At 46.1% G+C, this 27152-nt stretch overlaps 2 protein-coding genes across 2 annotated transcripts; one reads left to right on the forward strand and one right to left on the reverse strand.

Moving 5' to 3' along the window:
- The first annotated feature begins 7939 nt into the window (after positions 1–7939).
- LOC138928722 (uncharacterized) lies at positions 7940–9293 on the forward strand. Its single transcript, XM_070286240.1, has 3 exons — positions 7940–7987; positions 8129–8291; positions 9031–9293. The coding sequence occupies exons 1-3, from the start codon at positions 7940–7942 to the stop codon at positions 9291–9293; spliced, it is 474 nt and encodes a 157-aa protein (XP_070142341.1).
- Positions 9294–11992: 2699 nt separating this feature from the next.
- LOC138928724 (uncharacterized) lies at positions 11993–13884 on the reverse strand. Its single transcript, XM_070286242.1, has 4 exons — positions 13743–13884; positions 12948–13360; positions 12311–12873; positions 11993–12197 (listed from the first exon to the last, which is right to left on the reverse strand). Exons 1-4 carry the CDS (start codon positions 13882–13884, stop codon positions 11993–11995), a joined length of 1323 nt encoding a protein of 440 aa, XP_070142343.1.
- Positions 13885–27152: the final 13268 nt, after the last annotated feature.

Raw genomic sequence — 27152 nt, forward strand, 5'->3', positions numbered from 1 at the left:
ATCAGAATGGATAACTTTGGGAAAGCTGGTGAACTGGAGAATGAAACAGTTATAGCAGTTGAGAGCAGCTCGATCGACGAAAACACAAGAACGCTGAAAGACCTTGTGCAGCAGCTTGCCATAATGTTTGGAGCGGATGAGCAAAATAGTGGATGCTCGATTACAGCGGAAAGCTTCGCGAAAATTATTCCAGAGTTTGACGGAGAATCCATTCCAGTAAAGAATTGGTTCGACAATTTTGAGCAGAATGCTGCAGCCTACGGGCTGAACATTAAACAAATGTATGTGCAGGCCCGTGCTAAAATGACGAACACGGCGAATTGTTTTTGGATTCTAATTTTGTACACCAGTACTCAGAGATGCGTGTGCTGCTGGAGACAGAGTTCAGTCGTCAATAAGTGCTGATGTTTATGAGCAGCTTCGTACTCGGAAGAAACGCAAGGACGAATCATTTCATGTATACCTACTGCAGATGATAAAGATTGCGTCACTTGGCAACATCGATGTACGTTCAGTGATCCGTTATGTTGTTGACGGCCTAAAAATGAGGAGTGACTTCAGATACTCTCTCTACTATTGCAAAACGTACAAAGAGCTACAGGAGCAGTATAAGATATACGAACGCGTGGGCGAGAGGCCGTTCAAGCCGAACGATGGAGAGTGGACGTCGAACAAAAGGAAGCAGCACGAGTTCAATGACAGGAAGAGTTACTGCTTCAATTGTGGATCTGCAGATCATCTTCGCAAGGATTGCAAGGCTGCCGTGAAATGCTTCAGATGTAACAAGGATGGCCACATGTCAAGGGATTGCCCTGAATCAGCTGCAGATGTTCAAGTTGTACGCAGTGCAAATCGCATGAAAAAGGTGACCATCAACGACGTGGAAGTAGTGTCTGGTAGATACGGGAGCCGACGTAACTATTTTGCGCAAGTATGTTTTTGAAAAAATACCCAATGTCATCTTGAGGAGATGTGCGTCGAAGCTGCGTGGGCTTGGAAAGAGGATGACGTGCTCAGTTGGCTACTTTTTTGCTGAGGTTGCAGTAGATCAGGAGTTGACGACACACAACTTAGTTGTAGTGGAGAATGCGGACATTGAGTAAGATGCGGTGCTTGGTTTCGATTTCGTCTCGCAGTTTAACTTTTCGCTGTCGGCCAACGGATACAAGTTTTTTTCCCCGCTGGAGAAAAACGCTTGTGAGAAGCCAAATCGGTATACTAAAGGTGTCGCAGCTGATCAAGGCCGTGAATACAGTGGCAGAAGTCCAAGTCAAGATGCGGATGGTACCAAATGATGACATCATTCCACTTGCGAGAAGGTGCTGAAGAATCCGCCAACGGATCGAAATAGAAGAACCATTGGCTATGAGGGAGTGACCAATAAGCTGACCCGCTGCAATGCTGGGATAACCCAAAAGCGATTGGCGGAGACGCCGCGAACAGCAAGTCTTAAATCAGATATGGCCAGCAACCACAAGTTGCGCAAGTTGCACAAAGCCCAGATTGATGGCACCTATAAGGGGAAGTCGCTGGCTAAAAAGGAGCGCCAGCTGCCGCAGAAGAAGTCGAGCCACGATGAGATATTCGCCCGCCGCCAGGAGTTGCTATGAAGTTGCGGGAGTCCCAAAAGTTGATCATAGAGGATCGCAGATTTTTGGAAAAGAAGCAGGGACGTTGGAAAAAAGATACAAAGATCCCGATTCAACGAGCTCAGGAATCGTGTAAAAGAAACATTGACCGAAAACGAAAGCTGGAAGTCGATTATGAAGTTGGTGATTTAGTCGCTATACGCCGGACACAGTTTGTAGCTGGAAAGAAGTTGGAGAGTACATGGGACCGCACGAGGTTGCCAAAGTGAAGAGAAATGGCAGATACGAAGTTCGGAAGGCAGCAGACTTCGAAGGACCATGTAACACTTAAACCAGTTGTGACTACATGAAGCTGTGGCAGTATGTGCAGGACAACGAGGATGATTGGTTATCTGGGACAGATGAGTAATCAGGAATGACCGAATCTAAAAAAGGGGATTGATCGGAGCATACTAGGAGCTTGGAAGTGACAGGCGGCAAAGCAGGAACGGAGAGGAGAAAGTTCATTCAGTCAGTTTGAGTTCAGCAGTGAGGTCGACAGCAGAGAGAACAAATAACAAAAGTTGAAAAGTAAAAAGCAGATAAACGTGAAGCTTGTAAATTTCAAAACAAAACCCATCTCACATATATAGCTGTATATATATTATTATATTATATTTTTGTTGAATTGTCATTAGTTGTTACCACACAAATTTTATACCTATCCTTGCCTCTGCCCACCTGATGTGAGAGGTAAGGATATGGCTTTTAAGGGTTCATTCTGGTTAGTTAAAAAAAAAAGATCTAGAATATCATACTAAAAGGGCAAATCGAAATACGTAATAGTTTAATTAAGTTGTCCATGGAATAGGCTACAATTACATAAATAGCTTATACATTGGATTTTCAATCAACAAAAAAATGAAGATAAATTTCACAAAAACGAAAAAAAAATTTTGAAGCACCGCCATTTTGTTATTTTTTATTGAATTTTGATAAAAGTAGCCTATTCCATAACCACATTCATACTAAACAAGATTATTTTTAAATTTTTGTATTTTAGTCGATTTTTACGTCCTGCAGAACGGTCGCCAGAGGGGTTCTTTTTTTGGGCATGGGCTTAAGTCGCCCTGTGTCCTGCTTCAGGACATGCTCTAAAAATGTTAAAATTTTTGCTAAATCATCTTTAAACTATGATAAATATTTGTGAAAAATTTTAACTTTCTATGTCTTTTCCTTTGTCCACAAAAAATTCCTGAAAATTGCCCTTTTTTGGCCCAACTAACCAGAATGGACCCTTAACTGGTGCGTTTCTACTCCTGGCAATTAGTGTATTTTTCTTTAGAACTTTACTATCTGGCTCAAGTTCGAATTTAAAAAGTGGTTGCGGCTTTTTGTCTCGGTTAATAATATTGTTAACATTTCTGCTAAAGAAACCCCTGTTTTTAATGGCTTCTAGTATTTCAGAGTTGGCGACCTCGGGTTCGATTCATTATAGTACAATTAGCAATCCCTTGCTGCTTTTTAATTGATAGGTATAAACTGGCAAAAATCCTCCATCTGAATCCTCCCCGAGGGTGCCGGCTGGGTAATGGGCACTATATTAGCCCGGACACGGGTAATGCATCGCTGCTTGCCCCGTCCGCGATAATACAGTGTCTAGCAAAGGCCACGGTTCAACTCCTTCTGCCCTAAAAAGCCTAAGGAAGTGAGCCGTTGGTGGAGGTGCCTGGCGGAAGGCATAAAACGCAAGTGGGTGGTACCCCTGAAAAGGAAACCATTCTGGAGGGTTTAAAGGAAGAAACCAGGGCTGGGATGTCAGCCCAAACGTCAGTGGAAGGCGTGACCGCTACCACCGGCGGGCACGGGGGGGAGCAATCCTCTCTGCGTGTCGCCAGCGGCTACACCTCTGATGTGACGGGAGCAGGTCATGTCAGTTGCAATGCTACTGCCGAAAAAACCACACATGGGAAGTTGAGCCGCTCACGTGCCATAGTCGATACAGACTCGGCAGCGAAGAGGCCAAAATATCTAATATTCTCTAGTAGAATCCACTGGGCTGGGCACCAGGACTAGATGGAATATTCCCAGCCATCCTGCAGGTGACCAAGAAAGTGATCACCCCATGGCTCTATGCAATATATACAGCTTGTTTAAGCACGGGCTATTTCCCCATCCAATGGAGAACCTCTCGGATTGTCTTCCTGCCCGAAGCAGGAAAGTGCAGCCACGTGAGCCCCAAGGATTACAGACGATAAGCCTCACCTCATTCCTACTTAAAACGCTGGAAAAGCTGCTGGACCTATACATCAGGAACGATGTAGGGAGACAAATTTCCCCTACACGAAGGGGAAATCAGTGGAGACGGCACTATATTCTATATCTATCTATAATCTTCTAAGTTGCCGGCGGGTACAATCAGATTGGGGCACCGCTTCCATGGTGAGAGGAGCGCACAGAGGCACGCCGCAAAGTGGGGTTCTGTCACCCCTCTTATGGAATCTGGTGGTAGACGACCTAATCAAGAGATTCGAGAGGAAAGCACCAAAGATAACAGCTTATGCGGATGACATAAGCATAATTATCACGGGAGTCTGTCCATCGACCCTCAGCTCGATCATGGAAACAACACTCAGGGAGATATGTGAGTGGGGGAGAAGGTAGGACTCAATATCAATGCGGATAAGACGGACCTAATTCTCTTCACCAAGAGATACAAGGTGCCGCAATGGATCCCCCCGAAAATTAACAAAACCAGGCTGACCCCGAAATCACCAGTCAAATGCCTCGGCATTGTACTTGACAGCAAGCCAATGTAGTAGAGAGAGTAAAAAAGGCCACCATAGCGCTATATGCATCCAAGAAGATGCTTAGCAGCACATGGCGCCTCTCACCCGCTCTAATGCATTGGGTCTACATATCGGTGGTGCGTCCGACTCTGCTGTATGAAGTTCTTGTGTGGTGGCTAGCCATGAAGAAGATAACGTATAATAAGCTTATGGAGAGAACCCAGCGACAGGCACTGCTCTGCATATCAGGGGCGCTGAGGTCAGCCCCACCAAAGCACTCGAAACCATAATCGGTATATATCCCCTAAATATCCAAGCACAACTGACAGCAGGAAAGGCGGCACAACGTCTGGTTGCATCAGGAAACTGGTCGATACAAGGTTTCGGGCACAGTTCAATTGGTCGAGACATGAGCAGTTCATCTGACTACATGATACCCAGAACGTACCCGGATGTAAACACAACAATATTCATGGGACCAAATGACTGGAAGTCAAGCCAGGACCATGCCCAATACCTCAATATATACACCGACGGCTCCAAGATGGAAGGAGGAGTTGGAGCGGGCTACTGCAGTATATTCCAGGCGGAAGTATTCGCCATCAGGAAAGCAGCAGAGTTTGCGCAGAGCATAAACCGTCCACATGAGGCGGTCAATTTGTTCGTTGACAGTCAAGCGGCGATAAGATTCCTGCAATCATCACGACTAAGTCAGTGAGGATCTACTGCGTTCCCAGCCACTAAAGCATAGACGGTAACGAAACCGCGGACGAACTTGCAAAGGAATGCGTCGGACTGGCGAGTGAAAGAACAGAAAACTTCCCTATCTCCCTAAGAACGCTTCAAAGCGAGCTAGAAAGAAGGGCTGACGCAAGCGCAAAAAGCAGGTGGAGGAGTAATTCCGCAACCTGCAGAATTTCAAAAATCATGTGCAAAGAGCACAACGAGAAACTCACTCACTACGTGCTGCATCTTCCTCGGAAGGACTGCAGAATATTAGTGGGTATTCTTACAGGTCACTGCCTGTCTGCTGCACATGCAGTCAAGCTGGGTATTACCGACAACGCCAAATGCCGGAAATGTGATGAATCCGAGGCAACCGAAGCCTTGGCATCTTATTTGCAAATGTCCGACCCTAACGAGGGCAATAATGAGATACCTAGGCTCTCCAGTTCTGGCATCGCTATAAGATGCCTCCAGGAGGAAGCCAGGCGAACTCCTTGCCTTTGCAAAAAACACCCTGATATTCAAAGATCTCGAAACCCGCATAAACAGTCTATAGGTCCATCCAGGCGTTTCCCCGGATAGCTATGGGCCATATTGGCCTATGTGTGGCCCCTCGAGGGCCGTCAGGTTCAACCTAACCTATAAACGTTCTTTTTTGTACCATCCAGGTATTAAGATATAGCTCGGAAGTGTTCTGAACAGTGCAACAATTTTGTTGACAATGTCTGTTTGGTTGTTCTCAACACTTGCTAGGAGGGTAAATTTATTATTGTTGAAACTCCTGGTTGAGTTGGTTTTAATTATGACATGGTTGATCTTTGGTTTATTACCAACTGTGATTTGTGGACCTAACTTACACTTAATCTGACCTTTAAGGCTAGTTTTTTATCGTAGCAAAAAGATTTTGTTGATATTTTTATTGGTGCTGCTGTTGTAGGCACGGATTTCGCAATATTGGTTATTGCTTTAGTTGTTGCTTTTGCAGAAATGGAAGCTCTGCTTGTGGTTGGTGCATCTTCCGTCGAAGTCGGTTGTGATGGCATTGAAGGCTCCATGATGTAGGAGTGGGAGTAAGTAGAACGGTCAAGAGTGCGCTCTCTTGCTGTCGACGGTCAGTAGAACCGTTGCTCTTTGTAGACATATCGCGTGTTGAGAAATACGAGGATATCATACGTACTATTAGGCTTGGCCTAACTGTCTGTGCGATTTTTAAAGTTCATTGTTAACTTTTTCACCATGAAAAACACTCCGACCTAAACACCGCTTTGCGGTCGTTTGTAGGCACGTCCGCAATCCACGAAGTTCGATTCAAATAACTTATAAGCAGTTTGCATGGGAACAGCCTTTTGCTTTTAATCTGTCAGTCACAGTGTTGCCAGTTTAGCTTATTTTAAGCTAGTTCTAGCATATTTGAAACTGGAAAAACTTGTAAAATCTGCATCTGCTTATAGCTTGAAATATAGCTTATATATGGCTTTGCGTTCTTAATAGTTTTTTTTTGAAAAATATGCTTCATGGCATGAAAATATCGAAGCTTGTTCTTTTTTATTTCATATGATCGTGAATTTATTTCTACTCTATGGTGCGTAGAAGACCTATATATTGTCTGATGTGTTTCCCCCAATCAATAAATTATGAGTGTGATATGTTGCCCTAAAAACACCCTGCCAGAAATATACATCCTGCCAGAAATATACATCATGGTTATAAAAAAAAAACAATATTTAAATGATGATCAAGATGACGAAATCGGTGAGTTAATAACTAATTTATTTCAATTGCTTTTATAATAACATAATAATAATAAGATTACTTTTCACACATACCAAAAACTATTATAAATGCATCAACAATCGCCTTTGAATTGATGTTTGATGTTTCTTTCGGAAACTGTCCTAATGAAAATTTGAAGACCTAATCATAAATATAGCCCCCAATTGTTTTTGCCACCCACATAAAAACATAAGGTTTAATGTTTTCTCCCATTTCAGTGTAGCTTGTTTTTAAGCATTTTTTTTTTTTAATTTTAGCTATTCTAGCCGATTTTTTTCAAAAATCTAGCCTATACGGGCGCTCATCACCTGGCAACACTGGTCAGTCAGTGTACCATCGGTTTTTAGACTATACTCTCCCTGTGAGGGCGGCTGGAAGTAGGCCTTGGTCGAGTTCGATCAAGGATGCTGACGAACGGTAGACGGGCGGCCCATGGCAAGAGTTAAACAGGCTCCCCCTCAAGTCAGGAGTGTTTCGCGACCAGTGCCCGCTGACTTCTATGTTGGCAGCTGTGCCTTCCCACGGCCGTTCAACTTTGGGTTAAAATAATGATTTGCCGTAGCTTTGGGGCGAAGCCTCGGTAGACCTTTTCAAATCCCCACACCCCCTACGGCCTGCGGCGCTTACGTGGTCGAGAAATGCGATTATTAATAAATGAACTATGAATACACAAAACCGACCTTTGAACCTCGCGGGAGAGGATAAACCCCAAAATATGTCGGAAGTGAACGAGGAGGAGCAAAGCCGATCCCCAGGACGTCGAGGATAAGTCCAAATTCCTCGTGGAGATCGCGGAATATGAGGTATATAAGAAGGCGAACCCGAAAGTGTTACAGTCCTCTCAGGCAAAAGGAGATTGGGCCGAAGGAGTGCCAGGGTAAGCCAAAACCGACAACCTCCGTCAGTCGAGCGAAGAAGTTTAGCGAAGTGGCCAGAGACAGTCTGGGTATGGCTCTGGTGGATGAACTCCACGACGACGGTTATTTCCTGTAACTGACAGGTTGATTGTCGTGCCGACCTGCTCGATCCCCTCCTTCAACTCCTCAGAAGTGGTCAGGGGGCACCAGGTGATCAGGTGCAACGATGACGGACTGTGTGGCTCAGATTAGCGACACGTGGGCTGGCTTTAAGGTAAGGCTAGTTCACGTCTGGTTGCTGAAGGGGCAAACTGATTAAGAAAAAGTGATCGCATGTCTACGAGCTCAAAATCCGGATGTCTATACGGAGGTCTGGCACATCCTTAAGGCTGAAACTTAACGCTGCCTGCCGCAGCTAGAAACTCTTGACCATAAGATCCGGTACGGCATAGAGAAGGCAAAGATTAAGGTCTTTCTGGGCGAGCCGGACGAGATACTAGAAGATTACACCAACAAGTTGTTGGACAATATGGTCATCGACGACAAGTCTCCCGACTCATCCCCAATCAACATCGATGGTGAAAATCGTGCAAATTAACCTAAAGCGCAATAATTATGGTTCAGCAGATCTCATGATCCTTCTCAGGGAGACGGATATCGACATCGGACTAATACAGGACTAGGGACGAGTCAGGCGCTGGCCTGAGAATTGCAGGATACATATTACAAAAAGAAAAAGCCGCGTACGTGTGTGATTGTTTGTCGTTTCCGGTGGCTCAGGGATGGCTAATGTTCGTCTCAGAAATTTGTATTTTTAGTCAGAGGTGGTTGCTGTAAGAGATGCCAACCCGGTCCCAGAGAAGAACGCCGGAAATATAATTACTATTACTATAACTATACCGTTACTATAATTATATTTTTATTGTCGCGAATACTACAACTGTTAAGAATGATTGGGATTAGTCCGCTGCCACCGGTAGCCGCTCTGGAACGCCGCACTTAACGGTCAGGTATATCCTTCTCGCTCGGGTCGACAGTGTCGGTGAAACGCCGATACGCGGATGCCCCTCAGATCTCCTAGAGTGAGTACAACTTGTGGAGAACCTAAGGTCTACCAGTTAGCGGAGACCCTGAGATCTTCCAGTTAGCGGAGACACTAAGATCTTCCAGATAGCGTAGACCCTAAGACTTTCAAGTTAGCGGATACCGAGATCTTCCTGTTAGCGGAGAACCTGAGAACCTGATCTCTCAGTTAGCGAGAAGTGTGGTCTTTCAATATCGAAAAGTTTGTGGAGGCCCTAAGGTCTACCAATTTAGAAAATATTGTGGAGGCCCTGAGGTCTACCAATTTAGAGAAATTTGTGGAGGCCCTGAGTTCTACCAATTTAGAGAAGTTTGTGGAGGCCCTAAGGTCTTCCAATATCGATAAGATTGTGGAGGCCCTAAGAGCTTCCAAAATCGACAAGTTTGTGGAGGCCCCAAGATTTACCAATTTAAAGAAGTTTGTAGAGGCCCTAAGGTCTACCAATTTAGAGAATATTGTGGAGGCCCTAAGGTCTACCAATATAGACACGTCTTAGGAGGCCCTTAGGTCTACCACTATAGAGACGTAACATATGGTCGGGGTTCGACTATTACATCAATTTACCAAAATACCTTACTTAACCTATCTTGGTTGGTTCTTTACCGCTGCTCCTCCGGAGTACATGGCCGATCGCCGGCCGAAACTGAATGAATCCCAAGGACTGAGGCTCGTCTTATATAGGGCCCTGGCGAGGTGAAGTGTGACCAACGTTTGGGAGGAATTTGCCATTTGGTGTGGCCAGATCAGAGCCCAAGAGTGTATTTTATGTATATATAATCGTATGGAAGAATAATTCAGTATATGTTGTTCTTTGTTAATGTGATCTGTGATATTCGTGAACCTGATTAATATTTCTTGGTTTAAGTGGTTCTGAGTTATAATTTCTGATTCAATTTTGTTTTGGTCTGTTTCTAGAGAGTTTATTAAAAATTTCGTCTGCATCTGTATTATCCATATTTCCAGATATTACTTTTATATATCTACCATTTTAAATCCATATCCTTACCTCAGACCGGATAAGGAGTGTTTTTTAATGATATGCTCCGACTCACATCAGGTGGTCAGAGGCAAGGATAGGTGTCTTTGTGTTTCTGTACCGATTCGATAAGGTCCTGATACTTTGCATATTGAGGGGACCATACGCACGAACAATATTCGAGTATGGGCCGAACCAGGGATATATATAAGAGTTTTTTAGTGTAGGGATCATCGAATTCCTTAGACCATCGTTTTACGAAAGCAAAAACACCCTTTGCTTTACCAACAATTATACCGATGTGATCGGTGAAGCCCAAGTTGTGGGTAAATAGAACACCAAGATCCGTTACAGAGTGGATACGTTCAAGAACACTCGTGCCTAAGGAATAGTTAGCCTGGAAACAATTTCTGCGGTAAAACGACATGTATTTACATTTGGAGTTGTTAAGAAACAATAAATTGTGAGTGCACCAGGACATCATGTTGTTTAAATCAGATTGCAAAAGCTGAGCAGAGTCAGGATTCACAAGAGGCAAACATAGTTTTACGTCATCAGCATACATCAAGACGTAAGAGTGGAGAATAACTTGGGGCAGATCATTTATAAAAATGCCAAATAGAAGAGGACCGAGGTGGCTCCCTTGAGGAACACCAGAAGTCACGTGAACAAGGTTTGAGAATGAACCCTTGAATGCAACTCTTTGAGTACGGTTCGACAAATAAGTAGAAATCCACTTGATCAACGTAACCGGAAAACCCAACAGACAAAGTTTCTTCAGCAGTAATGGATGATTCACCGAATCGAAAGCTTTGCTGAAATCTGTAAAGATAACATCGGTTTGGGTGTTATTTTTAAATGCGTTTCTAATGACAGCAACAAACTCAAGGAGATTTGTAGACGTTGATCTACGTTTCATAAAGCCTTGCTGTGAGGGGGACATTATTGAGCTACATTGGTGCTGAAGCTAAGTAGTAATTAAAAATTCGAATAATTTGGGAATCGCACTAAGTTTTGCTATACCTCAATAGTGTTCAATATTAGATTTACTGCCCTTTTTATGAAGCGGAATTATAAAAGATTCTTTCCAAACTTTGGGGAAAAACGCATGCTGAAGTGATAACTGAAAAAGTCTAGACAGTGGTCTACATAATGAGCTGGAACAATTTCTCAGAACACAGCTAGGTACAAGGTCTGGACCAGAGGAAAAGGAAAGTTTGATTGTTCTGAGATTATGAAGAACATCATCTTCGCTGATTACAGGCATAAAAATGCAATTGGAGTGCGGAAGTGAAAAAGAATACTCTGAGTTATTATCGAAATTAGTTTGTGAGTATGTAGTCTGGAAGAATTTTGCGAACAGGTTCGCGATATCGGGCTCATTATCGAAATGAAGACAGGATGGAAACTGTTGGGATTTCCGTTTCGAGTTTACGAAAGCGTAAAATTGCTTCGGGTTAGCCTGAAACTCAATTTTGCACCGATAAGTGGTTTCTGTAGCATTCAGAATTGTGTGCTAGGAAATTTGTACGAGCAGTTAAATATCTCGAATGGTCGACTTGAAGACCAGATTTGCTGTACTTTTTAAACAGTCTGGATTTCAGATTTTTTAGATAAGAAAGCCGACGAGAAAACCAAGGGGGCTTATGAGAAACTTCTGGTGAGGGAAATGAAGGGACATACATGTCGAAAACTGAGTACATTATTTCATAGAAACGCTTAACAATGTCTGAGGGATCCTCTGTGGAGTTCAAGAAAGTCCAATCCGTTAAGGATAAGTGGTGGTTCATTTCTGTAAACTTAGCTTTTCGAAAGCAACGAAACGTTACAGGCTCAGCTTCCGGACACAATAATAATGGAGTGGAGGCTTCGAGGGTTAGCTCCAAAGTGGGATGATAAGCGTCCTCAGGACTAGAAAGAGGGTCAATTCTAGTGACGTAGGCATTGGCAAACTCAGAGACAAAGATGAGGTCTAAGACGTTATTACTGCAGTTCCTAACAAAATTTAATTGTCCCAATGAATGGTGTGTCACTAACAAGAGGTCATTGTAGGAGGGGTTCCCAGACAAGATCAAACACCAATCGGTTCAATTTTCAATGTTATAATTATTATTCACTGCTTTACTTTAAACTATATGTATATATATGTATAGATGGGTGTGCATTCGCAATAAATCAGACGTCAGACCGGCGGCGTGCGTTTAGCGGCGTTTGCAAAATCAAACTGAATTTTCCCCTCTCTTCCATTCTCTATTTCCCGCATCGTATGCACTGTCCAGCGACGAGCGAGCAATCGGCTGATCGTCACTCTCCCGCACAGTGGGACACGCAGCAAAACTGAACATGCCGCCCGCCAATGCTAGACCTAGCATGAGACATCTCCGCGTGTCCAGTCCATCCTGGGGGTAGTAGGCGGGGCAGAATCTAGAATGGAGACACGAGACAAACGGTGTGCGCAAGAAATAATTCATTATGATTGAGGTGTACGTGAGAGCGCTTAAGAACGGATTGGCAGTGGACACAGCTTCGACACTGACCGTTTTAATTGGCCTTGCTTGGTTTTAAGGGTTACCACCCGGACTAACGCATCCGTCCCTGGGTGTAACTCGACGACCCGTCCTAACAGCCATTGTGACGGCAGAAATCGGTCATCCTTGATGATGACAAGGTCGTTCAACTGCAAACCTTCAGCCTCATGACACCACTTCGGTCTCTGCTGCAGATGAGCCAGCCAGTCTCGACTCCAAGCCTTCCAGAAATGGCGAATCATTGACTGCTGGATAAGAAACTGCTCTGCGAAGGACTTGGACTGCGGTCTATACTCCGGAGGCGCCAGCATGGAGTTTCCAATTAGAAAATGAGCCGGCGTAAGCACCTCTAGATCGTCAGCATCGGCTGTGAAAGGGCACAGCGGCCGCGAGTTGAGGCATGCTTCTATGCTTATGAGCACCGTAGATAACTCCTCATAGGTGAGCCGTCGCTCGGCGATGACCCTCTTAAGGTGGTGCTTCACCGACTTCACATTGGCCTCCCACAGCCCACGCTGGCACGCTGCGCAGCGAGCTTTGGGGCTATGAGCTTCTCGTAATCCTCCTGCAGCCTTCCGAATAATGCCTTCATTAGATTATCCGCGCCGATAAAGTTGGTTCCGTTGTCACTGTATAAATGTTGAACCATCCCTCGCCGCCCGGTGAACCGGTCTAAAGCTAGTAAGAAATGCTCCGTGGTGAGACCCGTCACTGCCTCCAAGTGTACAGCCTTCGTCGCCAGACAAATGAAAACGGCGATGTATCCCTTGTAGAAGCTGGTTCCTCTCAAGCGCGCTGCCTTCAGCTCTATAGCGCCTGTGTAGTCAACTCCCGTCGCCAGGAACGGTCGGTTAGGGGGGTTGACCCTGTGTAGCGGCAGGTCTCCCATGAGCTGAGCCGAGGTGGTTGGCCGGGTGCGAAAGCACCTCACGCACTTCCGTAGCACCCTTCGAACTGCTTGCCTCCCTGTCAGTATCCAGAACCGCTGGCGAGCGTGGGCCAAGGTCAGCTGCGCACCTCCGTGCAGAGTCAAAGTATGCGAGTACCGTATTACTAGCTCTGTAAAAATATGAGAACTTGGGAGGATTATTGGATGCCGACGTTCGTATGATAGCCCCGAATGGCGCAATCGCCCCCTCACTCGTAAGATTCCCTCCACCACGATCGGTGACAAACTCTGAAGCTTGCTTTTGGAGGGCAGCCGTTTAGAATTCATCAATGCGGCCAGCTCAGACGAGAAGGACTCCCTTTGAACAATGCGCACGATGGCGAGTAAAGCATAGTCGAGCTCCTTTATGCTTAGGGGACCGGTACACCTCTCTCCTTTGCTAATAGCATTGCTTTTGAACCGAATTATAAATGCTGTGACTCTTATGGCCTGGCTGAAACTGGAAAACCTCTCAACCAACGATGGTTGCGGAACTGCCAGGTGAACGCGTACCTTGTCCGATCTCCGTCGAAGGCCAGTCACCTTGCTTGCGTGTAAGCCACTCCGGGCCTCGCCACCACAAATCAAAATCCTTTAGCTCGGTCGGAGGAAGCCCTCTTGTCGCACAGTCCGCTGGATTCTCGCTAGTTACCATGTCTCCATTGCGATGGCGACGAGTGGTCCAGAATGAAGGCGACCCTGTTGGCAACGAACGTCTTCCATCTATTGACGTCCCCGTGCAGCCAATGAAGAAGAATCATGGCATCCGTCCAATAAAAGGTCTGGATGGGAAGGTCGTTTAGCCACCTAGCCGTTGTAAGCCATTTCACCAACTTGACGGCTAGCACTGCACCACTCAGCTCCGTTCTTGGTATGGTTAGGGGTTTAGTAGGGGTAACCTTTGATTTTGCGGCCAACAGCGAGGCGTAGCACGCTCCATCCCCGTGCTCGAGCCTTAGATAAGTAGTAGCTGCATAGGACGTGGAAGACCCGTCACAAAACGCGTGCAGCTGAGCTGTTACTATGGATCCTGGGGAATAATGAATCCACCGCTGTATGCTCAGGCTGTCTATCCCCAGCAAGCCGTCCCGAAATGCTTGCCACCTTTCCGCAAGAGCCTTAGGAACCTAGTCGTCCCAATCCAGAGCCGTCATAGCGCCGTTGTCCTGCGTTTTCTTAGCCATGGTTACCTCCTTCAATATTAACTTTCCCGAGATGATGACTGGCGCGATGAGACCTAGCGGGTCGAACAGCCTCGCTATGCTCGACAGGATCGTCCTCTCAGTGAAAGTAGGTGGTATCTCAAAATTGACCTGAAATTTGAAGCAGTCCTTATTGGGGAGCCAATACATTCCTAACGCCTTGATCGGATCCGCAGCGTCCCAGTTCAGAGGTGTCCGACTTCATTGATGCTCTGGCGGAATCGATTGCAAACGGCTTTCTTCGTTGCTGGACTATTTCCGCAACTCCATGCAAGCGGATTTTATAGCACCCGATACCTGGGCCCATTTATCCTCCGCATCTTCTATCGTATGCCCACCGGAAAGAATGTCGTCCACGTAGATCTCGTCCCTTAATACTTCTTCCGCCTTAGGAAACGAACACTGCTCATCCTTCGCTAATTGTTGAATGACTCTGATCGCCATGAAGGGTGCCGAAGCCGTTCCGAAGGTTAGCGTTGTCAACGCATAAACGTTGATGGACCCATCCGCCGCCCGCCATAAAATCCGCTGATATTGGGCGTCTTCCGAGTGAACATCGATACACCGATACATTTTCTGTATATCCGCCGTGAAAACAAAACGATATTTCCGCCAGTTGAGAATGACTGCAGACATGTCGTTTTGAAGAGTAGGCCCAGTCCACAAAATGTCATTTAAAGATCTTCCATTGCTAGTCCTAGGAGGCATCGAAGACGATTCGCTGTTTGGTTGACTGAATTTCCTTCTTAAAGACAGCGTGATGCGGAAGTACACAAAAGGCTACATGCCTGTTCGCGGCCGTACTCCTTACTGTGCTGCTTTCACTGCCCATTGCCGGCGCTATTTGCTCGAGCGCGAAGTATTCCTCAATCTCATCCACATATTTGCTCCAACGGTCTGGATTGTTGGACAGACGCCTTTCCATCTGGAGAAACCGATTAAGCGCCATCTGATGAGACTTTCCCAAGACCATGGTCGGATGGAGATAGGTTTTAAAAGGCAACCTGACCACATAGCGGCCGTCCGGTCGACGCACGTGGGTCTCCTGAAAAAACGACTCGCACCAGAGGTCCCCCTCTGTCGATATAGGGCGATCAGGAACTGACTCGACTTCACAAAAACGCTTCAGCAATGTCTCCGTGTCCAGCAGCACTCGATGACAGCGCAATTGTGTTGCTTCTCTTCGAATATGATTCCAACGCTAGGCTAGGCAGACAGGAAGTAACTGAATTGAGAACATATGCTGAATCAACCTCTAGAGAAAAATTTGGATTAATAATACTATTAACTTCGAAATTAACTGTATACTTGCAACGACGACCGCCCCCTGGGCCCACCCCAAAAATCGATGCTCGGGTATTGCACCGTCTCAGATGCAGGGACTGTACGACGTGTTTCGAAACTATGGTTGCCTCAGATCCTTGATCGATGAGAGCATTTATGACCGCTCGTAGCCCGTTGACCGGGTTTCGTACGGCAATACGAGCAGTGGCGAGGAGCACATTTCGGGAGGACCCATTCGCCGAAGTTGCTGAATAGCATCTGTAAGATGCGTCCGGATTCTGGCCCGACGTTGACTGTAGGCCCTGTTGAGGTACGGTCTCCCCAGCTGCATCAGGATGCGTCGTGGCAGACCGAACTGGATGCAGCGGTGTGTGGCTTGCTTGACGATCGGTCCTGAGCCAATGCTGGGAAATGCAACAGCGTATGATGGCGCTGGCCACAAATTTGGCAGCTCTTATTGCTGGTACAGCGGGAAAGCGCATGTGCTTTACTCAGGCAATTAATACATAATTTCGCCTTGCTGACTATGTCCTTCCTCTTATAGCAGTCCAAGGCCAGAAAGGCGGCACAACGACGCAGGATATGGTCACCGCTACAGTGATAACAGGAGCTATTCGGGCGCCTTGAGTGCTCCTGTGCACTATGCACTCACACTCGCTTGCCTGGGTCGGCAGATCGTGGGCCATTATTGGAGTCGTACGACGAGCTTCGGTTCTCGATCGCATCCATTATGACCAGCCGATCATTCAAAAACGATTCTAAATTCTTATAAGTTGGAACGGTGGCACCGCTCCCTTGGTGGTGCTCCCAAGCGTTGTGGGTCTCCTTGGGCAACTTCGCTGCTATGTAATGCGCCAACCAGTGCTGCCGTTCCCCGTCCAAGGCTTGGACGCGGCGGAATGCAGCCAGGCAAACATTGACCGTGCTCAGCATCGACCGTATTGAATCCGTATTATCCTTTTGCAGCCTGGGCAACGCGTATATCGCGTTCATGTGGTGGGAAAAAACTAGACGAGGATTGTTGTACCTTTTAATCATCTTTCCCCATGCCACGGCGTAGTTCGTCTCCGTGGGCTGCATTTGACGGATGTCATTATCACGCCCTACCGGCAACGATTCCTTCAGAAAATGTAACCGCTGTACGTTACTCAAATTATTGTTGTTATGTATGAGGCTCGTGAAGGCGTCATGGTAGCCTGGCCAGTCCACACACGCACCGGAAAACTTGGGAACTGACATCTGTGGCATGTTCAGTCGCACCTCCGGATCAGCGGCTCCACTTGGCAGTGGCTGCAGCTTAGGTGTCTCGGCTCCAAGTCTATCCAAATCCTCTGCGATGGCACAATAGGCGTCCATATAACGCTCCTCGAACTCCGACTGGAAATTTTTCACGGCATAGCTCGATTCCGCAAACCCTTCTAGATTCACGATCACGGCATCAGTCTCCTTGAACGCGCTCCTTAGCTCTTCCACTTGTTGCAACCGCTTCTTTAAATAAATTCTCGTTTTCCTCGATTGTGAATCCTTTTTAAAATTCAGCAGTGTCGATATAAGGGATTGGGCCCGATTTCCCGGTAAGTTAACTAATTGCTCGAAAGTCGGAGGATCCGAAACAGTTTCCATGCTGACGAGTGTAAAACCAAAACTTAGCGCAACTCACCACCCCAAATAAACATGTAAAGAAGATATCGGTAAATTCTTGTCTCGCACACAATTTGTCACTTACTCCGTTTTGCAAAAGAAGAGAGCGCCTCCGTTCCTTGACCTGCCGTTGATGCGCTTATGTATCGCCGTCTTCTTTTCAGGCAGTTCGCCGAGCCGACTTGCAAACTTAACGCTGCCGCGCGATCTAACGGAATCTATTTACACCCAGTAAAATCGAATTTAAATTTTCACAATTGCAAGGGTTCCCTCATGGGCCACCATGTATAGTTGTGTCCCCTTGTATGTGTGTTACTAACAAGAGGTCATTGTAGGAGGGGTTCCCAGACAAGAGCAAACACCAATCGGTTCAATTTTCAACGTTATAATTATTATTCACTGCTTTACTTTAAACTATATGTATATATATGTATAGATGGGTGTGCATTCGCAATAGATCAGACGTCAGACCGGCGGCGTGCGTTTAGCGGCGTTTGCAAAATCAGACTGAATTTTACCCTCTCATCCATTCTCTTCTTCCCGCATCGTATACACTGTCCAGCGACGAGCGAGCGATCGGCTGATCGTCACTCTCCCGCACAGTGGGACACGCAGCAAAACTGAACAGAGACCATGAATTAAATCGTGGGGTGAGGTGGGAACAAGAACATTTGAATCAGGTAAGGGTATCCAGGAAATGGAGGGTTGATTAAAATCACCCGTGACGATAAGGTGGCCATTAATACCAAGGGAAGAATGAATTTCTTGAATTGAGGATAAATGCTGCATATAAATATCAGTGTCAGACCTAGGTGGAATATACGAGCATGATGGTATAGTTCCCTGTAAAAATCTCTGAGTCTGTCACAGAGGAGTTGAGCCATGTTTCTGTAAAGACAATAACATTGGCATCGAAAGAGACACTATTGACGTGCAGCCTACTGAGCTTGTTAAGTAAACTACGAACATTCTGATAGTGGAGAACAAAAGAGTCAATAAGTTTTTGGAGGCCTAGTTTAAGGAGTTTGAGGCCCGCGAGCACGAGAAGTACTTTTGTGTTCGAATTCATGAACAATTGCATGCTCAGGCCACACAGAAGGATCAAGAGCATTAGAAAATAGTAAGTCAGAAATTGTAATTTTAAACGAGATATATCACGCCTTTGCTTAAAATTGAACTTGGAGACACTAAATTCAGTAACAGAAACATTCAATTTGCTGCTCAAGTGGGTCTTAACGTCGCCCTCAGACGCACCTGGATTGAGGCGGGAAACAAAAATCTGTTTTTTCGGAGCAACACCAGCCAAAGGCACCACGTTTGGCAACGCCAGAAATTGTCGTCTGTTGGGGGCCGCATCTGGTAACGGCCGGCACGGAGATAGTGACCACCGGGGGAGCCACTGGGTTGGCATTTGACACCACCGACGCGTCGTTGATGGCAGCAGCACGCGACGTGGATGCCTGATCGGTGTAGACAGGCTGCTGAGCCTAGCCCATTTATTAGTCCTCTTCTCATTCTACTGTGTGGAGTAATGTTGATTAGCTTGGATTTGAGATTATTCATTTTTATTTTAAGGATTTCTACTGACGGATTGAATATTGGGGTTATGCGTAGGTTGTATATTGTCTCTTCTAATATTAGGGTACAGTTTTGTTACTCCTCCATATTGATGACGTGGGTGATTGATTTATAATTGTGCTCTATGAATACTTCTGCAAGGTGGATGGTCGCCAATGGCTGTGAACCATTGATTTCATGAATGTGGATGTGAGCTTTTACAGCATCAGCCTGAAGGAAGAAATGAGTAAAGGAAAAGAGTGTGATTGAGATGATTAGTGAAGTGAGGTTATGAGGATTGGGAAGGTAATTGAACAGTCTCGTTCGGTGGATTTACTTGACCAGTCTCGCTTACTGAACTTGTACAATTCCTCACTAATCTTCTGATTTTGGCTTTATGGAGTTTCTGTCCTTTAGTGGTTGTAAAAGTCGTGTGTTTGTTCGCGATTACTCTATGTTTAGTAAATCTCGCGGTTGTTTTGTTCCTCCTGTTTTCTTTTCGAAACACCGTGTCTCCTTGATTTAAAGGTCTTGGTTCGATCCTGTCCTGATTAAGTTTACTTATTCTTGTTTGTGCTGTTTTATTGAGGATCTGTTCAATTTGCGGATTCAATTTTTGTTGATATTCATTTAACTTTTGTAAGTAATCGTGGTTGTCATTGAAATGTATTGTTTTCTCAAAAATATGTGTCCGTCCTGTGAATAACTCGCACGGAGTTAGGTTGGTAGTTGAATGGATTGCGTTATTATAAGTCATAATTGTCTCTGTAATAATTGTCTCATGGTCTAGGCTTAATCTTTGTTCCTTCCCGGTTATTAATATTATTCGAAAAATTTAGTAGAGTGAAGACGTTCTATGGGGGAGTTACTCGATGATTGTTGAAAGGAAGTAACGTGAGGCGTAATGCTGTATAGGGTAAGAAAATCTTGAAACATAACTCCTGAAAATTCTGCACCCGGATCAAAAATAATTTTTGAGGGGATGCCGAATTGAGAGAAGAATGTTTTCAAGCTCTTGATTACGTAAACGGTATTTCTATTTGTCAGGATGTAAGCTTGAGCGAATTTAGAAAACTTGTTTATTATAGTTAGATGCAGGCTGTGGTTGATGGTGTAAATGTCGATATGAATTATATCTAAAGGTCTTTTTGGTATTTCCGTTAACTGAAATGACACTTTAGGTGGGTTTCTATTGTATTTCAGCGTCAAGCAGATGTCGCATTCTTTTATAATTTGCGAAACTTTCGACTTGAGTTGGGGGAAGTATATTTCCCTTTTTAGGTGTTCATAGGTCTCCTCGCTACCTCTATGATTGTTGTTAATGTGGTATTGCAAGATTCTGGAATTCTGATCGTTTTCGTCTTGGACATCTTCTATGAGGGTTAAACAACGGATTATCTTATAGAGATTATTTTCGGAGAAATGTGCGCTAAAAGCCTCTTGAATTATATCAAAGACTGTGTCTGTGGCGAGTATCGCGTATGCCTTGTTGGGTTTTAATATTGTTGCTAGTGATCGACTAGCTGTTTCCAAATCGAAATTTGGTTCGACTATTGTCCTACGTATTTTGTTTGTGAAGGGGACTGATGTTGTTGAAGAAGAGGGTCCTGTTTTGAAAATGGTTTGAATATTATATGTTTTTAAAGGTTGGGATGATACAGGTATTACTGTCGATTCTTCCATCAGATTGAGGTTAGGTTGGATTCTACTGAGGGTATCAGCTACTACGTTTTAAGAGCCTTTTTTGTAAACTATCTCGAAATCGTAGGAAGCTAATGTTGGCCTGGCAAAAATCCTCCATCTGAACCCTCCCCGAGGGTGCCGGCTGGGCAATGGGCACTATATTAGCCCGGACAGGGGTAATGCATTGCTGCTTGCCCCGTCCGCGATAATACAGTGTCTAGCTAAGGCCACGGTTCAACTCCTTCTGCCCTAATAAGCCTAAGGAAGTGAGCCGTTAGCCATGGGTGTAGGTGCCTGGCGGAAGGCATAAAACGCAAGTGGGTGGTACCCCTGAAAAAGAAACCATTCTGGAGGGTTTAAAGAAAGAAACCAGGACTGGGATGTCAGCCCAAACGTCGGTGGAAGGTGTGACTGCTACCACCGGCGGGCACGGGGGGGGAGCAATCCTCTCTGCGTGTCGCCAGCGGCTACACCTCTGATGTGTCAGTTGCAATGCTACTGCCGAAAAAACCACACAGGGGAAGTTGAGCCGCTCACGTGCCATAGTCGATACAGACTCGGACCTTGAGAGCGTGCAGCTTCTCCACTCACCGAAACCAGGCACCAGCTCCCAGCGCAAGGACGGGCCAAAGCGGTCAAGGAAGGGAATGAAGGCCACGGCGCTGTACAAGGCTGCCCTCCGCATCCAGGATCGGCTGCAGAAAATAGGCGCCCTATCCCCAGAGGAGAAGGCAAAGCTTACCTGGGCTGAGGAGAAAATCGGAGAAGGCCCTCCCCAAATGGCGAAAAAACCCAAAAAAAACCGCAAAAGTCAGTGAGGTGACCAAACGACACTTGATCGTGGCCCTCATTGACAGAAGCGATGAAGCCGGCCAAATAACCGAGGCGCAGTGGAAGATGGTGCATGCGCGGCTCGTTGAGTCATTGTACGCACGGATGGAGGATGATCCCGAAGCTCCCATGCCCCTTCGATGGCGCTGGGTGGCTAAATGGGGTCAAAATCCTAAAGTGCATGGATGACCCGACGAGAAAGTGGCTGACGCAAGCGGTCTGCCAGTTGGAGGCGCTGTGGGAGGGAGCCAAGCTTGAGGTGGTGGACCGGGAGCTAATCCCATCCACTCCAAAAGCGAAGGTACTCTTCCCCAAAGTGGGGGGGCAAAGTGCAGTCCTCCAGATAAACAAGGAGGCAGAGGACATCCTTTATCCGAGATACGGGAAGATGGCGTGGGGCATGGGTAGCATATACCTGCGCTTCAAAAAGCGCCACCCCGGGGATAAGGTTGCTCACACCCTGAAGGCAGATGTGGTGGAGAAGGACCTAGGTCTGGAAACCATCGTGGATGCCGACCGGGAAATGACGCTGGATGAGTCCGACGAAGGAGAGGACGGTGACCTGACTGTAGTAGTCAACCCGTTGTATGGAGGTGAGGCCAGTACCCATGATACTCAGGGTGCTGCAGCTCAACCTCCATAAGAGCAAGGTCGCGTCGGCGGAACTCCTCATAGCCATGGAGCAAGGATCCGCCGACATAGCTTTGGTCCAGGAGCCATGGATCGCCTCAGGCAATGCCATCACCGGACTGAAGTCCGTAAGTTACAATTTGCTCCATCCACCAACGGTAAGCAGGAATAAAACCGCCGTACTTGTACGGAAGGGTCTACACGCTAACCTTATGTCTCACTACAGCTCTGATGACCTGACCGTGGTGATGCTAGAGAGCGGGAAAAAGCGCCTTTTGGTAGCTTCCTGCTACATGGCACACGACAGGACGGCCCCACCAGAAGATCTCATGAGCTTGGTGGAAGCCAGCCCGAAGGACTAGCAACTGCTCGTGGGTGCAGACGCCAACGCGCACCACTGCGTATGGCGGAGCCCCGACATAAACGACAGAGGTGAGTCCCTCTTAAACTTTATACTCTCAACCAACCTGAGTATAGCAAACGTGGGGGAGCAACACACCTATGTAGGTCAAACGTGCTAGATCTTACTCGGGTAAGGGGACAAGGTACTTTGGTATCAGAATGGAGAGTCCTTGAGAGACCATCCTTCTCAGATCATAAGTACATACGGTTCCCATACGCATTCGAACACTCTCCAAAACAATCAGTCTTCAGGAACCCCCGGAATACTAACTGGGAAAAGTTCAAAGTTCGATCTCTCCGGGCATAGTAGGCCCCTCGAAGACATAGAAAAGTCCTGCTGGATGCGTACCACGCATCATGCCCTATATCGGACACGAGAAAGAGGACCAGGCCACCCTGGTGGAACAAGGACCTTTCACTCCGACGCAACAAACTTAAAGAATTCTTTAAAATCGCCAAGCAGGCGAAAGATGACATCATCAATGAGGAATACAAAGTCCTACTTAGGGACTACAAGAAGGAAATACGCAAGGCGCAGAGAAACTCATGGAGAAACTTCTGCTCCAATATAGAGACTGCCCCGGAAACAGCTAGACTCCGGAAGCTGCTATCGAAGCAGCCAACCATACAGAGTCAGCTCAAACGCGACGACGGACAGTGGACTGAGGGCAGCGAAGAGGCCCTAACAGCACTAATGCACGCGCATTTCCCAGGATGCACTGAGGTACCCGATGCAATTAAGCACCAGGACCTAGCAACTGGAGTAGAGCATCTCCCAAAAGGTTTAATATCCTCTGGTAGAATCCACTGGGCTATAGACTCCTTTGCGAGGATAAAAGCACCAGGACCAGATGGAATATTCCCAGCCATGCTGCAGGTGACCAAGGAGGTGATCACCCCATGGCTTTACGCAATATATACAGCTTGTTTAAGCACGGGCTATATCCCTATCCAATGGAGGACCTCTCGGATTGTCTTCCTGCTCAAAGCAGGAAAGTGCAGCCACGTGAGCCCCAAGGATTACAGACCGATAAGCCTCACCTCATTCCTACTTAAAACGCTGGAAAAGCTGCTGGACCTATACATCAGGAACGATGTAGGGAGACAACTGTCGACCAACCAGCACGCCTACACGAAGGGGAAATCTGTGGAGACGGCACTACATTCGTTGGTAGCCACCATTGAGAGAGCCCTAAACAATAAGGAGTATGCACTTGGAGTGTTCGTGGACATATCTGGGGCATTCAACAAAGTTAGCACAGACGCAATAATGGATCGCCTAGAAGCGACCAACTCGTCCCCCGCTATCAACTTGTGGATAAAAAATCTTCTAAGTTGCCGGCGGGAACAATCAGATTAGGGCACCGCTTCCATGGTGAGAGGAGCGCACAGAGGCACGCCACAAGGTGGGGTTCTGTTGCCCCTCCTATGGAATCTGGTGGTAGACGACCTAATCAAGAGATTCGAGAAGAAAGCACCAAAGATAACAGCTTATGCGGATGAAATAAGCATAAGCATAAGCACCAAGAGATACAAGGTGCCGCAATGGATCCCCCCGAAAATTAACAATACCAGGCTGACCCCGAAAACACAAGTCAAATACCTCGGCATTGTACTTGACAGCAAGCTGACGTGGAAGGCCAATGTATTAGAGAGGATAAAAAAGGCCACCATAGCGCTATATGCATCCAAGAAGATGCTTAGCAGCACATGGGCCTCTCACCCACTCTAATGCATTGGGTCTACATATCGGTGGTGCGTCCTACTCTGCTGAATGGAGTCTTAGTGTGGTGGCAAGCCACGGAGAAGAAAACATATAATAAGCTTATGGAGAGAACCCAGCGGCAGGCACTGCTCTGCATATCAGGGGCGCTGGATCAACCGCCACCAAAGCACTCGAAACCATAATCGGTATATATCCCCTGGATATCCAAGCGCAACTGACAGCAGGAAAGGCGGCACAACGTCTGGTTGCATCAGGAAACTGGTCGCTAAAAGGTTTCGGGCACAGTTCAATTGGTCGAGACATGAGCAGTACATCTGACTACATGACACCCAGAACGTGCCCGGATGTAAACACAACAGTATTCATGGGACCAAATGACTGGAAGTCAGGCCAGGACCATGCTCAATACCTCAATATATACACCGACGGCTCCAAGATAGAAGGAGGATTTGGAGCGGGCATATACTGTTCAGACCCTGAAATGAGGCTGTCGTATAAGCTACCAAGCTACTGCAGTATATTCCAGGCGGAAGTATTCGCCACCAGAATAGCAGCAGAGCTTGCGCAGAGCATAAACCGTCCACATGAGGCGGTCAATTTGTTCGTAGACAGTCAAGCGGCGATAAGATCCATGCAATCATCAGCGGTCAGTTCCAAAAATGTACTGGCAAGCAGGGAGTCACTAGATAGCCTGAGCACGACTAAGTCAGTGAGGATCTACTGCGTTCCCAGCCACCAAGGCATAGACGGTAACGAAGCCGCGGACGAACTTGCAAAGGAAGGCGTTGGACTGGCGAGTGAAAGAACAGAAAACGTCCCTATCTCCCTAAGAACGCTCCAACGCGAGCTAGAGAGACGGGCTGACGCAAGCGCAAAAAGCAGGTGGAGGAGTAATTCCGCAACCTGCAGGATATCAAAAATCATGTGCAAAGACCACAACGAGAAACTCACCCACTACGTGCTGCATCTTCCGCGGAAGGACTTCAGAATGTTAGTGGGTATTCTTACAGGTCACTGCCTGTCTGCTGCACATGCAGTCAAGCTGGGTATGACCGACAACGCCAAATGCCGGAAATGTGATGAATCCGAGGCAATCGAAACCTTGGAGCATCTCATTTGCAAATGTCCGGCCCTAACGAGGGCAAGAATGAGATAACTAGGCTCTCCAGTTCTGGCATCGCTAGAAGATGCCTCCAGGAGAAAGCCAGGCGAACTCCTTGCCTTTGCGAAAAACACCTTGATATTCAAGGATCTCGAAACCCGCATAAATAGTCTCTAGGGCCATCCAGGAGTTTCCCCGGATAGCTATGGGCCATATTGGCCTATGTGTTGCCCCTCGAGGGCCGTCCGGTCTAACCTAACCTAACCTAATGTTGTTTTCCATCGTAGAAATTTTGAATTTTTGCTGTTAAGATTTTGTAGCCAGATCATGGGTTTGTGGTCGGTGATTATTTTGAATTATCTTCCAAACAAATAGGGTCTAAAATGTCCTACTGCCCATATAATAGCTAACATTTCTTTCTCTATAGTAGAATACCTGGTTTCGGTATCTGAAAGGGTTCTACTGGCAAAGGACACAGGTTTGTCGTTATTCTCCGGTCCTTGCGAGAGTACTGCTCCTATGGCAAGGTTGCTAGCGTCTGTCGTAAGTGTAAACTGTTTCTCGAAATCCGGGTATTGTAAAATTGGTTCATTACAAAGCAGCGTTTTGGAGAGTTCGAATGATTCTGTAAATTCCTTATCTATTACAACGGCCTTTTTACCCCTCAGTTGTTGGGTCATGGGTTTTGTTAATTTGGCAAAATCTTTTATGAATTTCCTGTAATATTCTAATAATCCTAGGAAAGATTTAATTTCTTTGGAGTTTTTAGGACATGGGAAATTTTGAATGGCCTCTATTTTGTTGGGGTTTCGTTTCACTCCTTCTTGTGTGACAATATGCCCAAGGAACTCGATTTCTTTGTGCAAAAAGTTCCATTTGGATGGCTGCATCTTAAGATTCGCCTTTTCGAGTTTTCGGAATACGGCCATTAGGTTAGCAATGTGCTCTGTTAATGATGGAGAGAAGACTATGATGTCATCTAGATACACCAAACAGATATTGCCAACTAGTTCGCCAAGGACATTGTCCATGACTCTTTGAAATGTGGCTGGGGCGTTTTTTAGCCCGAAAGGCATTCTTGTAAATTCGTAATGTCCGTTTTCCACTGAGAACGCAGTTTTTGGTGTATCGTTCGGATCCATCTCTATTTGGTGAAATCCGCTAGCAAGGTTGAGTGTTGTGAAGTATTTTGTTTTGCCTATTTTATCTAGAATGTCATTGATGTTCGGTATAGGGTATTTGTCCGAAATTGTTTTTTCATTAAGCTTACGAAAGTCTATGACTAGTCTCCATTTCTGGTTTCCGTCATTATCGACTTTTTTGGGGACTACCCACACTGGTGAGCTCCAGGGGGAATGGCTGTTTTTTATAATTTTTTCGTCGAGCATTTTATTAATCTGTCTGCGTACCTCTTCTTTTGTGTGCGAAAGGGTAGCGGTAAGATTTTGTATAGATGGGTATTGAATCTGTCGTTGGGATGTTGTGTTTAACAACGTTTGTAAATGAAAGTGGTGTCCCCTCGTCGTGTAGAAGATTTGGGAACGATCTTAGTAAATTCTTGAGTGCAGATTCCTCTTCTGTATTGAGGTGATCCGTTTGTATTGAGTTTACATCTTTAATATTAATTTTAGTGTCAAAGGTCTTCAATGAGTGGGAAATGTGGAAGTTTTGTACTTCAAATTGGTCGACTTCTAAGGGTTCCTCTAGGTAGAACATCTGGTCTTGGTCAGACTCGTTGATGATTTCTAATATTCCGGAACTATTTAGAGCTGTGTATAGCCCACCTATAATCGTAAGGTTGTCTTTAACTTTTATGGTTGGACAAAGGAAATCGCCGTTTTGTAGTTTAACCTTTATCGGTAGAC

This window comes from Drosophila kikkawai, chromosome 2L (genome assembly GCF_030179895.1).
Source record: "Drosophila kikkawai strain 14028-0561.14 chromosome 2L, DkikHiC1v2, whole genome shotgun sequence".
NCBI classification, from domain to species: Eukaryota; Metazoa; Arthropoda; class Insecta; order Diptera; family Drosophilidae; genus Drosophila; species Drosophila kikkawai.